The sequence below is a fragment of the Emys orbicularis genome, chromosome 8, assembly GCF_028017835.1.
Source record: "Emys orbicularis isolate rEmyOrb1 chromosome 8, rEmyOrb1.hap1, whole genome shotgun sequence".
NCBI classification, from domain to species: Eukaryota; Metazoa; Chordata; order Testudines; family Emydidae; genus Emys; species Emys orbicularis.
In genome coordinates, this window is record NC_088690.1 from 100227453 (window position 1) to 100246965 (window position 19513).

General features: G+C 42.0%; 1 protein-coding gene across 1 annotated transcript in view; it reads right to left on the reverse strand.

The window, feature by feature from the left end:
* Nucleotides 1-19513, reverse strand: part of FSTL4 (follistatin like 4) — a 494923-nt gene that overhangs the window by 45548 nt on the left and 429862 nt on the right. Inside the window, exon 7 of the mRNA XM_065409767.1 lies at nt 4603-4723. Within this exon, the coding sequence (XP_065265839.1) occupies nt 4603-4723 (121 nt within the window). The remainder of the gene's footprint in view (nt 1-4602; nt 4724-19513) is intronic.

The window sequence follows — 19513 nt, forward strand, 5'->3', positions numbered from 1 at the left end:
TTGGGGCCTTACCTCCGGCGGCTCCCAGTCAGCGGCGCAGACGGGGTGCAGAGACAGGCTTCCCGCCTGTCCTGGCACTGCGGACCACACTGCGCCCCGAAAGCGGCCAGCAGCGGGTCTGGCTCCTAGGCAGAGGTGTGCAAGCGGCTCCGTGCAGCTCTTGCCCGCAGGCACCGCCCCCAGCTCCCATTGGCCAGGAACCAGCCAATGGGAGTGTAGAGCTGCTGCTCGGGGTGGGGGCAGTGCGTGGAGCCCTGTAGCCCCCCTGCCTAGGAGCCAGACTCACTGCTGGCCACTTCCAGGGCACAGCGCGGTGTCAGAACAGGTAGGGACTACTAGTTTTTACTGGCTGGCCACCAGGGTCCCTGGGTGCTGAGCAAGGCAACCCAATACCTTGCATTCCGCAACCCAGTACTGGGTCGCGACCTGAAGTTTTAAAACCACTGGTTAAGTAGGTACATATAAGACATTACTGTCATGTCTGACTGCTTCTAACATTCCCTCCAAAGGTGTGCAGTCATTTGGGTTGTGAGAGCAATCAAGATTCAAGCCTCCTATCTCCTACCCTCCGTGTTTCACTGCAAGCAGCAGCAGGTGTAGGGCAGTGGGAACCACATGCTAACCTCTTCTGAAGCACTGCCATTTCTGAGTGCAGTACTCCTAAGCCATTCTGCCTGCAAGTACCCATGCAGGCAGAATGACTCATGGGATCTCAACTCAGCAGCTACAGTTCTGCTCCTTTCCTCTTCTCTGCTTCTCAGGGGAATTTCCAGAATTTCTCCCTAACTATTAAGTATAAAGACAAGAAATTCCTGAGAAGTAATGTGTCTTGGGACACCCACAATGTCTTCTGTTGGTGAAGCAGCATATTTCTGTCATCAGTTTTTGTTCCATTGCCCCAACATCAGTTGCTGGAACAAGTAATCACTCAAGTATAAAAGCAGAGTTTTAGTGATGTGGGAGAGTAGCCAAGCACATTAAGAACTACAACAAAGCAGTTTTGCAAAGCTCAAGAGCTCACATGGGAATACGGGACATGGCGCAAGACAAAGATTTCTACAGACTACAGTATTACTAGATCAAACTTATGGTGACATGAGTGCACATGACTTTTATATTGGTATTTGGGGAGTGTACTTTACAACATTACAAGGCAAATGAAGAAGAAATGTTGTACTGTGAAGCCCTCCTTTCGATAAGAAAAACTTTGGAGCTAATCTGCAAAACTCTCCCCCCAGCACATTCATCCACAAATACCACACGTCCCTCCCAACAAGTTACATCTGAGAGACAATCTTGAGTATGCCTCTCATTGGAACCACTGACTGAAAAATCCCACTTCCTTTCATCATCTTTGCACTTAGGTTTTAGTTTCAAAAGCCTTTGGGCCTTGAATTCTAAGTAATGACAAAGTCTACATTGTTGCCTGCCAACTAAACTCCATTCAAAGCTCATAATACATCATATAATGTACAAAAGATTAAGTTGTTAGTCTGGTTTTTCCTCAACTGCCAGTCATCTCACAAGTAACTTTTTGAGAAGGGACACCTATTCTCACTGAAACACATACAATCTAGTTATCTTTATTCTAATACATTGCAAGTTACCATACCAAAAGATGAGAAATTGTTGTCCATAAACATTAGGATAGATTCCAATCAAACGACCTGCAAGCTTCTTCCATTTGGTCTCCCCTGTGCATTGTATGATCTTGCAACAGAATGAACTGTCATTTGCAGGGGAAGGGGAGGAAGAAAATAAAAAGCACCTGAGTCAATTAAACAATCTTTCAGAGACTGCTGGGAATGGGAGGAGTCCGGGCCTACATAAACCAGACCCAGCTCATTCTGAGGAGATGAAAGGAAGATGAGGCAACATTCTGGAAGACTGAAGCAGTTACCCAGGGAAAAAACAGCTCCAGAAAAAGGCAGGTGAAGATACAAACAATGCTGGGAAAAAGATAGACAAAGTGGTTGAGGTAATATCTTTTACTGGACCAACTTCTGGTGGTGAGAGAAACATGCTTTCAAGCTACACAGAGCTCTTCTTCAGGTTTGGGAAAGGAACTTAAGGTGTCACAGCTAAATACAAGGTGGAACAGATAGTTTAGTATAAGAAGTTAGCACATATTCTAAGGGACCATTCAAGGTGAAGTGGCCTTTAACATCCTTGTAGTCATAGGACAAAAAGGAGGGTTAGTGGATTACAGATGGTTGTAATAAGCCATAAATCCAGTGTCTTTATTAAGACCATGATTTTTAGTGTCTAGCAAACTTATGAATTTAAGCTCTCAGCTCATCTTCTGAAAGCGTTGTGCAGGTTTCCTTGGAGGATGGGGACTGATAGGTCAGATATAGAGTGATTGTTTTGTGAAAAGTGTTCAACCACAGGTGACAGGGTGTTTTTATTTTATCATTTTCCTGTGTGAGTTCATTCGAGAGTGTAGTGGTTGCTTGGTTTCACCCACATAGTTATTATTGGGGCATTTAGTGCATTGGATGAGTTATACCACATGTTAGGCATGTGTAGGACCCACAGATCTTGAAAGGTGTGTTGTGGGGGGTGGTGATCACTGTAGCAGTGGAGATATGTTGCAGAAAAAGGTACTGAGCTTGAGGACAGCTGGATGCAGGCTGGAGCTTGCCTCCCCAGTAATCTGTAGACTTGCCATAGAGGCAAGAGAACTACCCCCCTCCCCAATTCCACTTTTCTATGTTGGTCAGGGTACCTTGGCCCACCAGACGGTAGCTTGGAGACAGACCTCCCTGAACTTATCCACAAAGCCCCTACTCTGATCATACTTAAGTCCCCTGAGAGCCTCACTTTAACTATGGCTTTAGTTGACTTGCATAAAAATTCATATTTATTATTTCATTTTGCCTTAACCTCCATCTACTGATCTGTCTGTATTTTTCTGTCCTTAGCCGCTCTCAGGCTATGTCTCTTTTTGAAAGTCCGGAAAGTGCATAGCTCATTAAGGATGCTCCTATAAAAATAATTTGTTCTGTGACAAAATATTTCCACAAAACTAAAGCCCTTAAAATATCAGACACACAAGTATTCATTCAGGCCGAGTGGCCTAAACACCGCTATATTTTGCAAAAAATTTGATTCTCTGGCCAAATTAATACATTGGCTGAAGCCACAGTATATCGGTCCGTGCACTAACAATGATCATTTACGCCAGTGCCAAGAGAATATGAAACGCTATCAAATCCAGACAGTAGCAGTAACATCCACTTTGCACATGGGGGAAGTAACATCCACATTTGTAAATGATGGCACTGAGGGAAGGCTCTGGAAAATCAGGCCCAGAGTGTTTAAACAAATTGCTACATTGCTTGAGTGGGGGAGCTAAAGGCCTTTTAAAGGATGTCCATATGTGGCGCCAAAGTCTGAATCTGTTACTCAAGTTGAATATACCTTACTCGCAGTGTAGTCCGAATGAAGTCAGTGAGCCAGATCCACCAGTTCCTCAGTAGCACCAATCAGCCACACAGTTGCCTTAAAGGAACCGCCGAGGATTAGCCAGTAGTGCAGAACTGACTCTTTCTCTCCTCCTTCCTCCAGGTATGGAACAGTTAAGGGCAAGGAGGAATTGGGGCAGAATGCCCTTATGCTGTTTTAAACTATGCTGGGGGCCATTTCAGCCACTAGCCTGGACTGGCTTGGGAAAGCAAAAAGGTGATTCACAAGTGAATATAAGCTCTTCACTGCTGGAGATCTATTCCATAGCACTCTGAGAAGTAAGGTGCTATTACACCAGAGTAAGGATATCAGAATCTGTCTCTATGTGATCACTCAGAAAGATGTTTATAGTTGTTCAATAGTTCCTCTTCACTGTGGAATCCAATGAGCCAGATTCTTAGCTGGTGTAAAATGGCCTCAATGGAACTATGCTGATTTACACCAGCTGATAGTCTGACCCATACCAAATAAGTGGCCTTAAAAGTATTGTGCTATCATGGTATATTTATTTAAACATTGCAAACTATGTAATACATCATGAATCAGTCTCTGAAATATGCAACAAAGAGTCCTGTGGCACCTTATAGACCAACAGCTGTATTGGAGCATACGCTTTCATGGGTGAATACCCACTTCGTCAGACGCATGCGGTGGGTATTCACCCACGAAAGCTTATGCTCCAATACATCTGTTAGTCTATAAGGTGCCACAGGACTCTTTGTTGCTTTTTACAGATCCAGACTGACACGGCTACCCCCTTGATCTCTGAAATATGAAATTAGTGATTTGAAGTAATACTCCTACTGATAAAAATAGTCATTTGTCCACACTATGATGTGAAGCACTACAGCTTATTACAAGAAAATACTGTGGTATACTACCAAACATTTTTTTGTTTTATAATGGCTGATATGCCTACTAAAGCCTAATGAACTCTACTAATACTAACTTTATTTTGTTTACCTGCATAGCACAGTATGATGATGTGAGTGTGCAAACCAATAGTTGTGTTTTTTTCCTTTTACAGAGAAAATTCGGCATGCTCCATTTCATAACTTTGTGAGAACAAGATTAATATTCAGCATTGCTTACAGGAATGTTTTCAGTGGATTGTCATATATGCCATTTACTAACCATTCACCTGAAGGATGTGGGTCTGATATAGCTCTTCATAGCCGTAGGCATGACAGGTGTAATTGCCCATGTGAATAGTTGTTACCTTGGTGATGTAGAGGGAATCATCTTCTCCAAAATCCTATAGGTAACCAAAGACAAGAAAGAGGCCTTATTTAGCAAATTTATTTTAAACATCAGACAAAACTAGGCTATCATTTTCAGCTTGTTTTGATAGGATCTCAACTTAGCAACACAGCTTGAATTTTCAGTAGTAAGTTTTTGGAATTCATAAATCAGCATGTGGGAGGAAATGAGTGACAATTTAAGAGTAAGGTGATGCAACTAAAGTAATTCAATTGAGTGTGAACTTTTTGTTCGGTGTTAACAAGATGCTCGATGCTTGTAAAAAGATGACAATCTCCAGCCATCTATCAGTGATTTATAGTGGAATTTAATATCTGTCTGCTAAGGTTATAGAGCAAGCTCTAACTTCTGGGTGAGTTAAAGACTGTTTGGATCTATGCTGATTGCTAACACAGTGCATCTTGACCTAGAGTCTTGATGAGAAAGAACTGAAACTATTTGTCAGTTATCTATAAAACACCTTATGTCAAAAAGGATTTTAAAAACAACCTAGTTAGGAGTAACTAGGAGAAAAAGAGCATTTCTTTAAAAAATGTTTTGATTTTTTAAAATTGGTTATGTGCCTTTTTCCCTAGCTCTCATCTGCAGCAGCTTTACTTATATTTTCTCCATGTGTAAGTTAAAATGAAAGTTATTCCAGAGAATTCTCATGACTTTGTTGCTAGGTTTGGGTATCTGGATATTTTTTCCTTGTGCTCTGCTTATCAAGTTATTGCAAGTGATCCCAAACAGGACTATACTGGGGAATAACATACACAGTAGCTTCTTTTCTCTTTTCATTAGCATTCAGACTTCTGCTGCTCTAAAATGTTTATACTTTTATGCAAAACCCAGAAGGAAACACTTAAAAAACATAGTTAATTAGCTCAAAGAATGATTTTTCCTTCATTAGCTCAAAGCATGAAGCATGCTAAATGAAATCCTTTGCAGAATTTCACTGAAGAAGTACAGTATAATTTCATGCGATGTAATAAGAGGAATACAAAATAAATACAACAGGATGAATAATAAACAGGGATGCAAAATTACTCCACTGGTCAAAACCCAAGAACGTTTGACCAAACTCCAAGTGCGAATGGAGAAAGGAAAGCCGCATATGCAATATGCAATGGGAAAATCCCTACAGGAAGTTTTATTGGTTATGCCATCCTTTTTAAATACACCCTTTCAGAATAAAATGCAATCCATCTGGTTTGTTTGATATGATCTTGAAAACATACACAATTTAGTTATGGGGCCAAATTCTGAGTTACATGCATCAAACCCTCATAAGTGAGAATGGTGGAAATCTGTGTAGGCCAAAATGTGTGTCTTTGTTCAGGACAAGTAGAGAGAGTTTCCATGGGGATGAGACAGATATATCCAATGCTGCCCCCAATCCACATGCCTGGAGATGCTGAGGGACGCTAAGGACGTGCAGTCAGCAGACTTTACCCCTGAGCAAGCTCTTTATCCAGATCTTTCCAGCCATAGTTACTGGGCAGGAGGGCTCTATCATCTCCCACTGCAGGACTGCCAACCCCAAGTGTTTCAAAAATTGAGTCAGGCCCTCCCACCTTCCTCCAATCATGAGACTGGTTTTAAAATAATGAGATTTATGTTGTCTTCTGGTTTATGTGTTTTTTTTTTTTTTTTGTCTTCTGGTTTCTGAGCCACTAAGGTTCCCTTGCTTCATGTTATAAAAAATTTTCTCTGCAACCATGAGGGTTAGAAACTGACTTTATTAAAATATGGAAGCTGAGATTCTCATTCAATCTCTTGATTCCAGCAGCTGGGGCTTAAAGAAAAACATTGCTAACTGACTCTTTTTAATCTCTGTCCCTGAACCACACCAGGCATCAATGAGGGTATACTATCAATCCAGGGCAGACCATGAGTGGGTAGAAAAGGTGGCCCCGGAGCTCTGTTAAGTTTTGTACATGTTACAAGATGGAATAAGGAAGTGCCTGAAGCATGAGTGGAGCTTGCCAGTGGGACTAACATGCCCCTTCGTCCCAGATCATGCGCTTTGATGCCTACAAACTCACAGGTGGCAGAAATAACTGTGGACATGGCTACTGTTGTTTCTGCTAGCATGACCTTAGCACATAAACTACAGTTTTGCCAATGCACCTTTACAAAGTTGTGTGTTCCCTTCAATTTTTTGTCTGCCTATTCAAACATCTACTCAGAATTTGGCCCTAAGGGTGAAATCCAAGCCCCAGTGAAGTCAATGAGAGTTTTGCCATTGACTGTAATGGTGTCAGAATTTCACCCCAAGTTTAAAACGTATAGCCTGATCTATTGGAAATAGCTAATGGAAAGTTAGGGCCTGAACTTGCAAATGCTACTAAGCATAGTGCATTGATCATTCCCACTGAAATCAATCACTCTTCTATCATAAATCTGTATTCAGGGGAAAATGTCCATCTAACAATATAACCTGCAAGATGCAACTCAGCACATTGTACTGCATGACTCCTGGAAACTTGGCCAAAACTTGCATTTGTATTGAAGCAAAGATCTTAGGACACAGCTACACTAGAGTTTACAGCAGCGCAGCTGCACCGATGCACTTGCGCCGCTGTAAGCTCTCTAATGGAACCACTCTAAGCCAATGGGAGAGAGCTCTCCTGCCTGCTTAACTACTCCAGCCTCCATGAGCGGCAGAAGCTATGTCATAAGAACATAAGAATGGCCATACTGGGTCAGACCAAAGGTCCATCAAGCCCAGTATCCTGTCTTCCGACAGTGGCCAATGGCAGGTGCCCCAAAGGGAATGAACAGACAGGTTATCAAGTGATCCATCCCGTCGCCCAATCCCAGCTTCTGGCAAACAGAGGCTAGGGACAACATTCCTGCCCATCCTGGCTAATAGCCATTGATGGACCTATCCGCCATGAATCTATCTAGCTCCATTTTGAACTCTGTTATAGTATTGGCCTTCACAACACCCTCTGGCAAGGAGTTCCAGAGGTTGACAGTGCGTTGCAAGGAAAAAATACTTTCTTGTGTTTGTTTTAAACCTTCTACCTATTAATTTCATTTGGTGGCCCCTTGTTCTTGTATTATGAGGAGTAAATAACATTTCCTTATTTACTTTCTTTATACCACTCATGATTTTATAGACCTCTATTATATCCCCCCTTAGTCGCCTCTTTTCCAAGCTGAAAAGTCCCAGTTTTATTAATCTCTCCTCATACGGAAGCCGTTCTATACTCCTAATCATTTTTGTTGCCTTTTTCTGAACCTTTTCCAATTCCAATATAGCTTTTTTGAGATGGGGCGACCACATCTGCATGCAGTATTCAAGGTGTGGGCGTACCATGGATTTATATAGAGGCAATATGATATTTTCTGTCTTGTTATCTATCCTTTTCTTGATTCCCAATGTTCTGTTCGCTTTTTTTGAGTGCTGCTACACATTGAGTGGATGATTTCAGAGAACTATCCACAATGACTCCAAGATCTCTTTCTTGAGTGGTAACAGCTAATTTAGACCCCATCATTGTATATGTACATTTATAGTTAGGATTATGTTTTCCAATGCAAACTACTTTGCATTTATCAACATTAAATTTCATCTGCCATTTTGTTGCCCAGTCACCCAGTTTTGTGAGATCCTTTTGTAGCTCTTCGCAGTCTGCCTGGGATTTAATTTATCATCTGCAAATTTTGCCACCTCACTGTTTACCCCTTTTTCCAGATCGTTTATGAATATGTTAAATAGGACTGGGCCTAGTACAGATCCCTGGGGGACACCACTATTTACCTCTCTCCATTCTGAAAACTGACCATTATTCCGACCCTTTGTTTCCTATCTTTTAACCAGTTACCAATCCATGAGAGAACCTTCCCTCTTATTCCATGCCTGCTTATTTTGCTTAAGAGCCTTTGGTGAGGGGCCTTGTCAAGGGCTTTTTGAAAATCTAAATACACTATATCCACTGGATCTCCTTTGTCCGCATGCTTGTTGACCCCTCAAAGAATTCTAGTAGATTGGTGAGGCATGATTTCCCTTTACAAAAACCATGTTGACTATTTCCCAACAAATTATGTTCATCTGTGTGTCTGACAATTTTGTTCTTTACAATAGTTTCAACCAACTTGCCCGGTACTGAAGTGAGGCTTACTGGCCTGTAGTTGCCAGGGTCACCTCTTGAGCCCTTTTTAAAAATTGGTGTCACATTAGCTATCCTCCAGTCATTTGGTACAGAAGCTGATTTAAATGATAGGTTACAGATGAGTTAGTAGTCCTGAAATTTCACATTTGAGTTCCTTCAGAACTCTTGGGTGAATACCATCAGGTCCTGGAGACTTATTACTGTTAAGTTTATCAATTTGTTCGAAAACCTCCTCTAATAACACCTCAATTTGGGACAGTTCCTCAGATCTGTCACCCAAAAAGAATGGCTCAGGTTTGGGAATCTCCCTCACATCCTCAATAGTGAAGACCGATGCAAAGAATTCATTTAGTTTCTCCGCAATGGCCTTATCGTCTTTGAGTGCTCCTTTAGCATCTCAATCGTCCAGTGGCCCCACTGGTTGTTTAGCAGGCTTTCTGCTTCTGATGTATTTAAAAAAAAATTTGCTATTACTTTTGGAGTCTTTGGCTAGCTGTTCTTCAAATTCTTTTTTGGTCTTTCTAATTATATTTTCTACACTTTATTTGGCAGAGTTTATGCTCTTTTCTAGTTTCCTCATTTGGATTTATCTTCCACTTTTTAAAGGATGCCTTTTTGCCTCTCACTGCTGCTTTTACTTTGTTGTTTAACCACGGTGGCTCTTCTTTGGTTCTCTTACAATGTTTTTTATATTGGGGTAAACATTTAAGTTGAGCCTCTATTATGGTGTCTTTAAAAAGTTTCCACGCAGCTTGCAGGAATTTTACTTTTGGTACTGTACCTTTTAATTTCTGTAACACAAAAATGAGGAGGTTTGTGAAGTTCCCCTTTCTGAAATTAAATGCTACAGTGTTGGGCCGCTGTGGAGTTTTCCCCGCCACAGGGATGTTAAATTTAATTATATTATGGTCACTATTACAAAGCGGTCCAACTATATTCACCTCTTGGACCTGATCCTGTGCTCCACTTAGGACTAAATCAAGAATTGCCTCTCCTCTTGTGGGTTCCAGGACTAGTTGCTCCAAGAAGCAGTCATTTAAGGTGTCAAGAAACTTTATCTCAGCATCCCTTCCTGAGGTGATATGTACCCAGTCAATATGGGGATAATTGAAATCCCCCATTATTATTATTATTATTATTATTGAGTTTTTTATTTTAATAGCCTCTCTAATCTCCCTGAGCATTTCAGAGTCACTAACAGCATCCTGGTCAGGTGGTCTGTAATATAGCCCTACTGCTATATTCTTATTTTTCAAGCATGGAATTACTATCCATAGAGATTCTATAGTACAATTTAATTCATTTAAGATTTTTACTTCATTTGATTCTATGCTTTCCTTCACATATAGTGCCACTCCCCCACCAGCACGACCTGTTCTGTCCTTCTGATATATTTTGTACCCTGGTATTACTGTGTCCCATTGATTATCCTCATTCCACCATGTTTCTGTGATGCCTATTATATCAATATCCTCATTTAATACTAGGCACTCTAGTTCACCCATTTTATTATTTAGACTTCTAGCATTGGTAGATAAGCATTTTAAAAACTTGTCATATTTTGGCTGTCCCCTATTGCATGACATAATTGAATGGGACTTTTTTTTCATTTGACAGTTTCTGATCAGATCCTCCCAGTATTTTATCATTTTCCATCCTCTCCTCCTTATTAGGACATAGGGAATCTCCATTTATAGAGCCTCCCCTAAGGGATGTCCAAATCACATGCTCCTCCGCATCTGTCGGCTTTCCCCCAGCCCTTAGTTTAAAAACTGTTCTACGGCCTTTTAAATTTTAAGTACCAGCAATCTGGTTCCATTTTGGTTTAGGTGGAACCCATCCTTCCTGTATAGGCTCCCCCTTTCCCAAAAGCTTCCCCAGTTCCTAATAAATCTAAACCCCTCCTCCCCACACCATCGTCTCATCCACGCATTGAGACCCTGCAGTTCTGCCTGTCTAACTGGCCCTGCACATGGAACTGGAAGCATTTCAGAGAATGCTACCATGGAGGTCCTGGACTTCAATCGCTTACCTAGCAGCCTAAATTTGGCCTCCAGGACCTCTCTCCTATCCTTCCCCATGTAGTTGGTACCTACATGTACCACAACCACTAGCTCCTCCCCAGCACTACACATGAGCCTATCTAGATGTCTCGAGAGACGCTCTCCCACCAACATAGTGCTGTCCACACCAGCCCTTATGTTGGTGTAACTTATGTCACTCAGGGGGCTCAGCATAAGTTATACTGATGTACGCTGTAGGGTAGACATAACCTTTGGTAAACAACGTGCTGAGACTTTTTAAGGTAAAGGACAAACTCAAGCCACAGATCTAAAGGACAGAAGTAAATTTATATAAAATAGATTCAAATTCCTCCTCTGAATCTGGCAGAAAGAAGATTTGAATCCACATCTGTTACCTCTCCCCAGTGAGTGCCCAAACCACCAGGCTTATGAGTCATTCTTTCTCTTGTTGGCTCAATGAATGTTCATGTATTTATATAAGGTAGACCGGCTTCAACAGAAGCGACTGACAGATAGCTGCCTCAAAATAGACTATAGCCAGGTGGTTTGGGCACTCCCCTGAGAAGGGGGAGATCTGAGTTCAAGTCCTTGCTCCAGAGTGGGAATTCAAACCTATGTCCCCTGAATCACAGGCAGGTAGCTTAACCACTGGGGTAAAGGTTATAAGGACACACTGAAATACATACACCAAATATTTTCTGTTTTTTCAGATAGATTTTTTCGGTTTGGCCAGCAACCATTCACTCAGCTCTAGGTGGCAACCATGTTAATAAAAAAAAAAAAAAAATTGCACCAGATAAGCAAACTGCATATTATACAGGATATTTAACATTTTTGAAAGCTAATCCTAGATGCAGCTCAGATTGAGTTTCGATCAATAAAAGTAAGGTGGCTACTTTTATGGAATGATTTATATGGAGTTATAGAAAAACAAAACAATAAAATCTTTCTTTCAAGTGATGCTTCCATATAGACATTGCTGAATAATGTTTGAAACGCTTGGTTGGTGCTCTGTAATTGTCTTTTTATGGATGATATATTTTCTCTGATGCATACAAATGTATTAGTACAAGCAAAGATCCTTCCAAAAACAAACAGATGCAAGATTATACTATTATTCCTCTCCTCTAATACATTGTTCCTCTAAAGAAAAGCTTTTTCTTAAAAGCATGGTTTTGACTTTTAAAAGCTATTTTCTAATTCTTAATAAAGAAGTTTATCAAATATGATTGAGATAATACCATATTTTAATGTCAAACATAGAGGGGTAATATTTGCAGTGTGTAGGCAGTTATGGATATATAGTAAATCCCCATGACTGAAGATAAGAGCATTATTCAGGATGACCGATATCAAAACCTGGGATTATTACAGTCTCTCCCAATGCTGTATATTGTCTACAGAAAGAATATTGTATTTTTGTAACATTAATCACTGTTTTTTCCTTTTTTGCATCTTATGGTTTTCTGTTTTTTCCCTCTGGACCAGATCAGTTAGTACATCAGGGTTTTACATTTACATATACACATTGTAACAAACTTGGAAATATCTGTACTGTTTATGAATATGATGCATACCTCTGTTTGATGGGTTATTTGCTATAGAGTTAGACCAAAAGGGCTTGTTAAAAGAACAAAGGAAGAAAGATAAAATAATGGCCTCAATAACAAGCATGCCAACAAACACTCTAACCCAATAAGCAGGCTTACAGCCATGAAGAGGTGACTCCTGAACCCCAAACCTGGTGACTACAGCATTTTGCCAAGGCTGAGAAGAGAGAGATCAAGGGAAATAAGCCATTGCAGGACCCCAGGCCTAGAAAAGGGAAGGCATTTGGGTGAACTAAGAAAGGCTGCCCAGGGACTGTCAATGACAGCTAGGGTGACCACCCGTCCTGAATTGGGTGGGACAGTCCTGAAATGCAGAGTTCAAGTCCCAGTCCCAAGCTGAATGACTCCAGATTTCCTGTGGCGCCTCTCCACACCTGCCTGAGGCTCTTCCTGTTGTGGGGGGGCTGAGGTGGGTCTTATTTCCCCCCCCCCCGCGCCACAAGGCCCCTCCCCCTGCTTCTCCTCTCCCCCTGGGGCCCCACCCCTAGTCAGGCCAGAAGCCGAAGCTGGGCAGTACTAAGAGCCACTAAGGGAACCCGGGCTGCTATGGGGAGCCCTGGATGGTGTGCCCTGGGGGGGTGGGGACACAGGTCAGGGTCTGCTCTTGGGGGGGGGGCAACCCCCTGCCTAGGGTAGGTGGAGGATCCAGGGTTCTGCACAGAGGGACAGGGTCGCTGGGTGGCTCTTACCACAGCCTGGCTCTGGGAGTGGCCAGGGAGTGGGACCTTAGGAGGAAGAGGAGGAGCAGGGGCAAAGCCTCAGGGGGAGGAGGGGGTTGGGGGCTCCAGGGGAAAGAGAAGCGAGGGGGCAGGGGGTCTTGCATGTGTCCTGCTTTTGCCTTTTGAAAAGGTGGTCTCTTTAGTTGAGAGCACGCAGCTCACAAGGCAACACACAGACCGAGAACATGCTGCGAACAGGACAGTCTGCTTCTCCCAGCCAGACATGGAGTTTGGCTGACCTGAGGGGAACTTATAGAAGCTGTTAGGAAAGATTAAAGTGTAACTAAGACCCATGTATATAGACCTCTTGTTGTTTTTACCCTTTGCTCTATGTGCTTTGTACCTTTTGGGGGAATGAATAAATAATGCTTTGCTTTGAAAAGACATTTTCTGAGTTGCTCTAATCAGCTGACAGGTCCCCAAAGTGAAAGGGCTTACAGGTGCCTAACACAGGTGGGCCTGTTGTGTTAACATGGTTGAGAAACAGAGGGACCTCTTCCCAGAGAGCCAGTCTAAGTGTCTGGACTGCATGGTTCCAGCAGTGAGGTACAGGAAGCCAAGCACCTAAGGGGGTCTAAGGTGCCATTTGCCTAGAACTTTGATTGGGAGGGTGCGTGCATGTGTATGCCTATCTCAGAAGAACATTATGTAGGTTGAAAAGTGAGGCACTGAAAGTTAGGTAATGCCAGAATTAAGGTTGTACCACATACAAAGGCAATCTAATAATTTCATTACAAAACAACTGTTAAATGTGTTAGTAAAAATCCTTGTTTTTCAGCGGGTTCATGACTGATAAGTTCAAGCAGTGACAGATGGCAAACTGTCTTATTCTACAGCCTGTATCACTTTTTCCCTCTTTGAAATAAAAAACACTGTACTTGCTTGTCAGTATCATTTACATTTTGCAGTTACCCTTCAAAAAAAGGATTGATAATTCACTCTCTGGATACATTCAAACGTTGCAAAAATTAAAAGGCAGTGTTTTAAATTGATCAGAGCCTGGTATTATATTTAGCAATCTTAAAGGCATTACCATACACAGTCAATTTTAAAACAAAACTACTCTAGACAAATGACACGTCTTTTCTGCATTCCATTTCCCTTCATCTGTACTGATTACCAAGGTACTGGTCTTGATAAACAAAAGATTTTGCATGTTTATTTATCCTACTCCTCCTTCCCAATACATTCATTGACATCACGATCTGCTAAGGCTCTGAGACACCACACTGAAAGATGTGTAAAATGTTTGTAAATCCAGCTCACATTTTGCCTCAGGTGAAACAATTTCATTCACTATCCAATATGTGATTGTAATGTCACAAGTCCTGTACTGCTACATAAGTGAATGAAGCTGAGAGAAAGGGAATGAGTAGCAAACTTTGACTCATTGGGTTCAATTCCCAGTGTGACCCAGCTTTCTGCTTGTGCCCCTAAGAGCAGGTGGAAGGTTAAAAGGAGGCACTGATGTTTTTCTGGCTTCCAATCCTGGAGGGCAGTTTGGCCAGGGTCGGCTCCAGGCACCAGCCCAGCAAGCAGGTGCTTGGGGCGGCCAAGGGGAAGGGGCGGCACGTCGGGCTGTTCGGCGGCAATTCGGCGGCGGGTCCCTCTCAGAGGGAAGCACCTGGCACCGAATTCCCACCGAAGAAGAAAGCGGCGCGGTGGAGCTGCCGCCAGAGTGGTGCCGATCGCAATTGCGATCACGGCTTTTTTTTTTTTTTTCCTCACCGCTTGGGGCGGCAAAAACCTTGGAGCCAGTCCTGAGTTTGGCCCACAGTGCATATTAGAATAGGCTCATGGCTACTTAACGTGTGTGTACCTCTGACACTGAGGTGAGAGGACTGGGTGGCATAGAACTAGCTACACCAGAGGTAAGCAACCTATGGCACGTGTGCCAAAGTTGGCACACGAGCTGACTTTCAGTGGCACTCACACTGCCCAGGCCCTGGCCAGCGGTCCGGGGGGCTCTTCATTTTCATTTAATTTTAAATGAAGCTTCTTAAACATGTTAAAAACCTTATTTACTTTACATACAACAATAGTTTACTTATATATTATAGACTTATAGAAAGAGACCTTCTAAAAACATTAAAATGTTTTACTGGCACTCGAAACCTTAAATTAGAGTGAATAAATGAAGACTCGGCACACCCCTTCTGAAAGGTTGCCGACCCCTGAGCTACACCAACTCTGTGTCACCTAAGAAAGCTTGTACAGTACACAAGGGGCAGTGCCCAGCTGCCCTTCTAGGGCAGGTTTAAGGTACCTTTGCCCTGCCAGAGTGATGCAAAGGGCAATTAGCATATGTTAAGATCTTGTGTATTTTATAGAATGATTTGTAATTGTTTAAGCAAAAATAAAAGAAGAAATAATGGAAAAACTACAGCTCGGTGCCATGAGTGAAAGCATTCTTTCTGTGCAGGGGGCTAAGGGCCAGCACCAGCTAATTTTTAATTTTCAAAGATAAACTTGTGCAATCCCATGTGTCTAGTTTGCTGAACAAATACTCTGAGTATGGACAAACTGTAAGCAGGTAGAAGCTAACAGCTAATCTGCCTGCACATTCATAATATCATGTGCAAATAAAATATTTGACCATATTTGAAAACCAGACTACAGTGTACTAGTGACAACCATTAAACACACTCAGTCAGGCAGTGTAGCATTTGGCCCTAAGACAGTGACACATACTTAAGCAGGTCTGACATGGCATTCAACAGAGGGCCGTGGTAGTCTTTTTCACACACACACAAGTGGTAGTCTCTTTCTCTCTCTCTCACACACACACATACACACACACATTGTGTGAACAGACCAAAAATGTACATCAAGTACTATTATAATTATTTATTGAACAGTATTAGTGCTCCATGTGCTGAACAAAGTAAATACAAACTCCTGGTTCTTTCACCCAGGTCTCTCATTTTGAGACATATCACTAATTTAATCACAGCTGCCTCAGTTCCACATATTTAGTGTCCCCTTGCTTTTATTACTGAAAATTATTTACATTAGAAATAAAGAATCCTACAGCTTTGGTTACTGAGTTATTTACACTAAAGAAATGAATCCCACAGCACTTTTCAGATTATCCTGCATGAATAATCATAGTAATGTACAGCTGGAAGGAGCTTGAGAAGTCATGAAGTCCAACCTTTGCACTGGGGCAGAGCCAAGTAAACCTAGAGTAGACCATCCCTGACAGGTGTTTGTCCAACCTGTTCTTAAAAACCTCCAGAAATGGGGATTCCACAACCTCCCTTGGAAGCCTGTTCCAGGGCTTAATTACCCATAGAGTTAGAATTTTTTTCCTAATACCTAATTTAAACCTCCCTGGCTGCAGATTAAGCCTCTTGTCCTTCATAATCTTTGTATGGCCTTCATTTGGGATCCTTCTCAAACACTGTGCACCACTAGATGTGGGCTTTGGCAGGGTGAGAGGGATGCCTTTACCAAACTATTCTGTCACAGCCTTTAGGCGTACCATATTGTGGTCTAACCTCACAGCAGAGAAGAATTTTATGCACATCTTTCTTTAGTGGGTTGTTGCTGAAATACTTCATGGGAAAACTGTATTAAAGATGGACTTGAATGCGGTATGGGTGATCACTTGGACATATTTAGTTCTTTCCTCTGTCACTAACTCTTAGCAAAAGGAACCACTGAGCTTCTCCTTTAAAAAAGGGTGAGAATGGATGATGGGCCTCACATTGGGGATATGCATTGTGTAGGCCACTGCCCTGCTCAAACTTCCTGTGTGACAGGGCAGGTGTGGTGGGCCATAAGAGAGGGGCCAGAAAGATCCATAGTGCATCATCATGTGAGACCTCCCTGAGTGGTGAGCACTTTTAGTGGAATATAGGGCTACTTCAGCATTTGGAATGGCTCTGCAGACTCAGGGGGAGCATCCTTCTGCCTTCCTCCAACATATTTGACCAAGGCCTGGCCTGGAGCTAGAGGTTAGGCTAAGATAACAAGGATGCAGAGGGAACTCCAAGTTACAAATGCAGTTATGGCTTTGAATTCTGAACACTCCCAAGTTTAGTCTTCGCTGGTTTGGCCGATTGTAAAGATTTGTACACCTTCCATCAGGGTTTGAATTTTAAATCAACCCAAACTTCAGAGGAGATCAGTTCTGAGGGTTTGGTTTGGGCCCAACTCTATTTATAATATTTATGTCTGAAAACATCTGGATCATCTAAAAATGCTTCTGCCTGCTGCCTTGCGTACCTAGTGAAAACATGGTGTGCCCCACACACCTCCCATTGTGCTGACCCAGAGTTTGAAATCCTACTCATCCTTGATTTTAACTAGCATCAGCTTCCCACCGCTGATAAACACCTGTCTAAAGGGTGACTGAAGAGGCCCTGTGGATTTCTAATTTGATGATGATAAAGAGCTACCAATGCCAGGAATTACCAGCAGCTGTCAAAGGACTGATCTCAAGACCTAGCAACACATACAACCTCAGCTAATGATATTCTTGTCATTTTAGTCCATCAGAACTTATATGATATGAAACATCCCATATAAAAGCAATAACAAAGCATCACCATTTGAGCTGTTAAATGCATTTCATAGACTGGATGGGACACGATCTCCTGTCCACTGTCTCTCTAGAACCGAGTTTTTTCAAACCAAATGATTACAGCATCTCAGGGCTGATTTTATGCCTCGCTATGCAATGTATTTCTCACTAAAGGTAAAGAAACAATGCCAGTATTTATTGATGACCACTACTGTGATTAAAATTTGGTTAATTCTTTTTTTTTTTCTTTTGTATTCTGAAAATCTTGCTTGATCCTCGGAGTCCCAGAAATAGCCAACTGATTATGTTTAAAACAAAATGTACCCAGGCATTTAATGAGATTATAATTACAATGCAAACTCTACAACGTCTATCACTTTGAAAATAATTTCTCCACACTAACCAAATGTGTCTCATCTTTTTTACAATAGATTCACGAGTGATTCATATGAAAACTAAATTAGTCATGGACTCTTAAATCACTTTCGTTCGCCCTTTTAATAATTCATTTCCAGAGACAAGCTGAGAACTTATGCTTCATTAGAATTATTTGTTCTTGGTTTTAAACATGCTTATTGTGACAGATATGGCAATTTCCTACAATATCTTTGAGAGATCTTACTATATTAGCTTTATGTATCATTGTGAGCCAGGGACTGAATGTAATTCCATGGGGGAGGGTAACCACAGACCTCTAGGGACTAAGAACAATGAGGGATGATTAGGCAAATTCACTCTGGTTGTAACATCTCCAGAGAGGTCTCACTACATGGAGAGGCTCATAGACAAACACCTGTCAGGGACAGTGTGATCCAGCAAATGGACAGAACCCTCTGTCCCAGGCAGCTGGGGGACAATCCTTCCAGAAGTGCTGGAAAGACTGATACCTACCAGAGCCTGAGGTTGGATTTGGCAGGGGTGATCTGATAAGCTTATTAGCATGCATATGGTTTCTTTCCTTATTTTTAATATGTTTTCTCTGTCATGCTTTAACCCTAAGAATAAATATGCTTGCTTAGAAACAGCTGTGTGGTAACTCAGAACTGCTGGCAATTACATAGTTCATAGCCTTTGAAGAGTAAGCAAAGTGCAGACGCAGGCCTGTTTAGGCAGTCTGGCTTACTGGGAATAGGTGTAGACAAGGGACTGTGCAGCCTTGAAAAACCCCATGCAGGAGGGAGAGACACGTGGGTCTCTACCCGAGAGAGGAGCTAGGATGGGTGCCCTTGGTGGACCACGGAGCGGAATACAGGTGCACTTGCCCTGAACTGTGACACTTATCATTTCAATCATTTAAATGGGGTTAAATTCAGCCTTTAACAAATGCAAAAAAAGCTACTGCAAAGGCAGCCTGATGGAGAATTTAGTTTTTCTCTTTCTATTATTGTACTAAAAAGTATTTAGTACAACATAAGAGTCTGCTGGTTGGCCCACAGGACATTTTTTTCTGTTAGAAACATATGGAAAGGAGGCATTTTCTGGAGCTTCTTTATTATGCTGTACATAATAACTGACTTCTATATGCTCCCTGAATTTCATACATATTCAAAGTCAATACTATAATAATATCATGGAGCAGACTTCCTGATGAGTTACCTCAGAATGAAGGTGTTACCATATCAATAGTCTTAAGATGTTGTAATGCCTGGTGGCAGAGGGCAGGCGAGGGGGCGTTCCAGAGCAGAAGTCAAGGGTGAGCAAGTGGTCAGGTAGCTGGCAAGTCAATCCGTATCAGAGGCAGTCTGGGGCAATGGTCAGAATTCTCACAGGGGTGAGTAGCCGGAAGATCCAATCCAAGGGG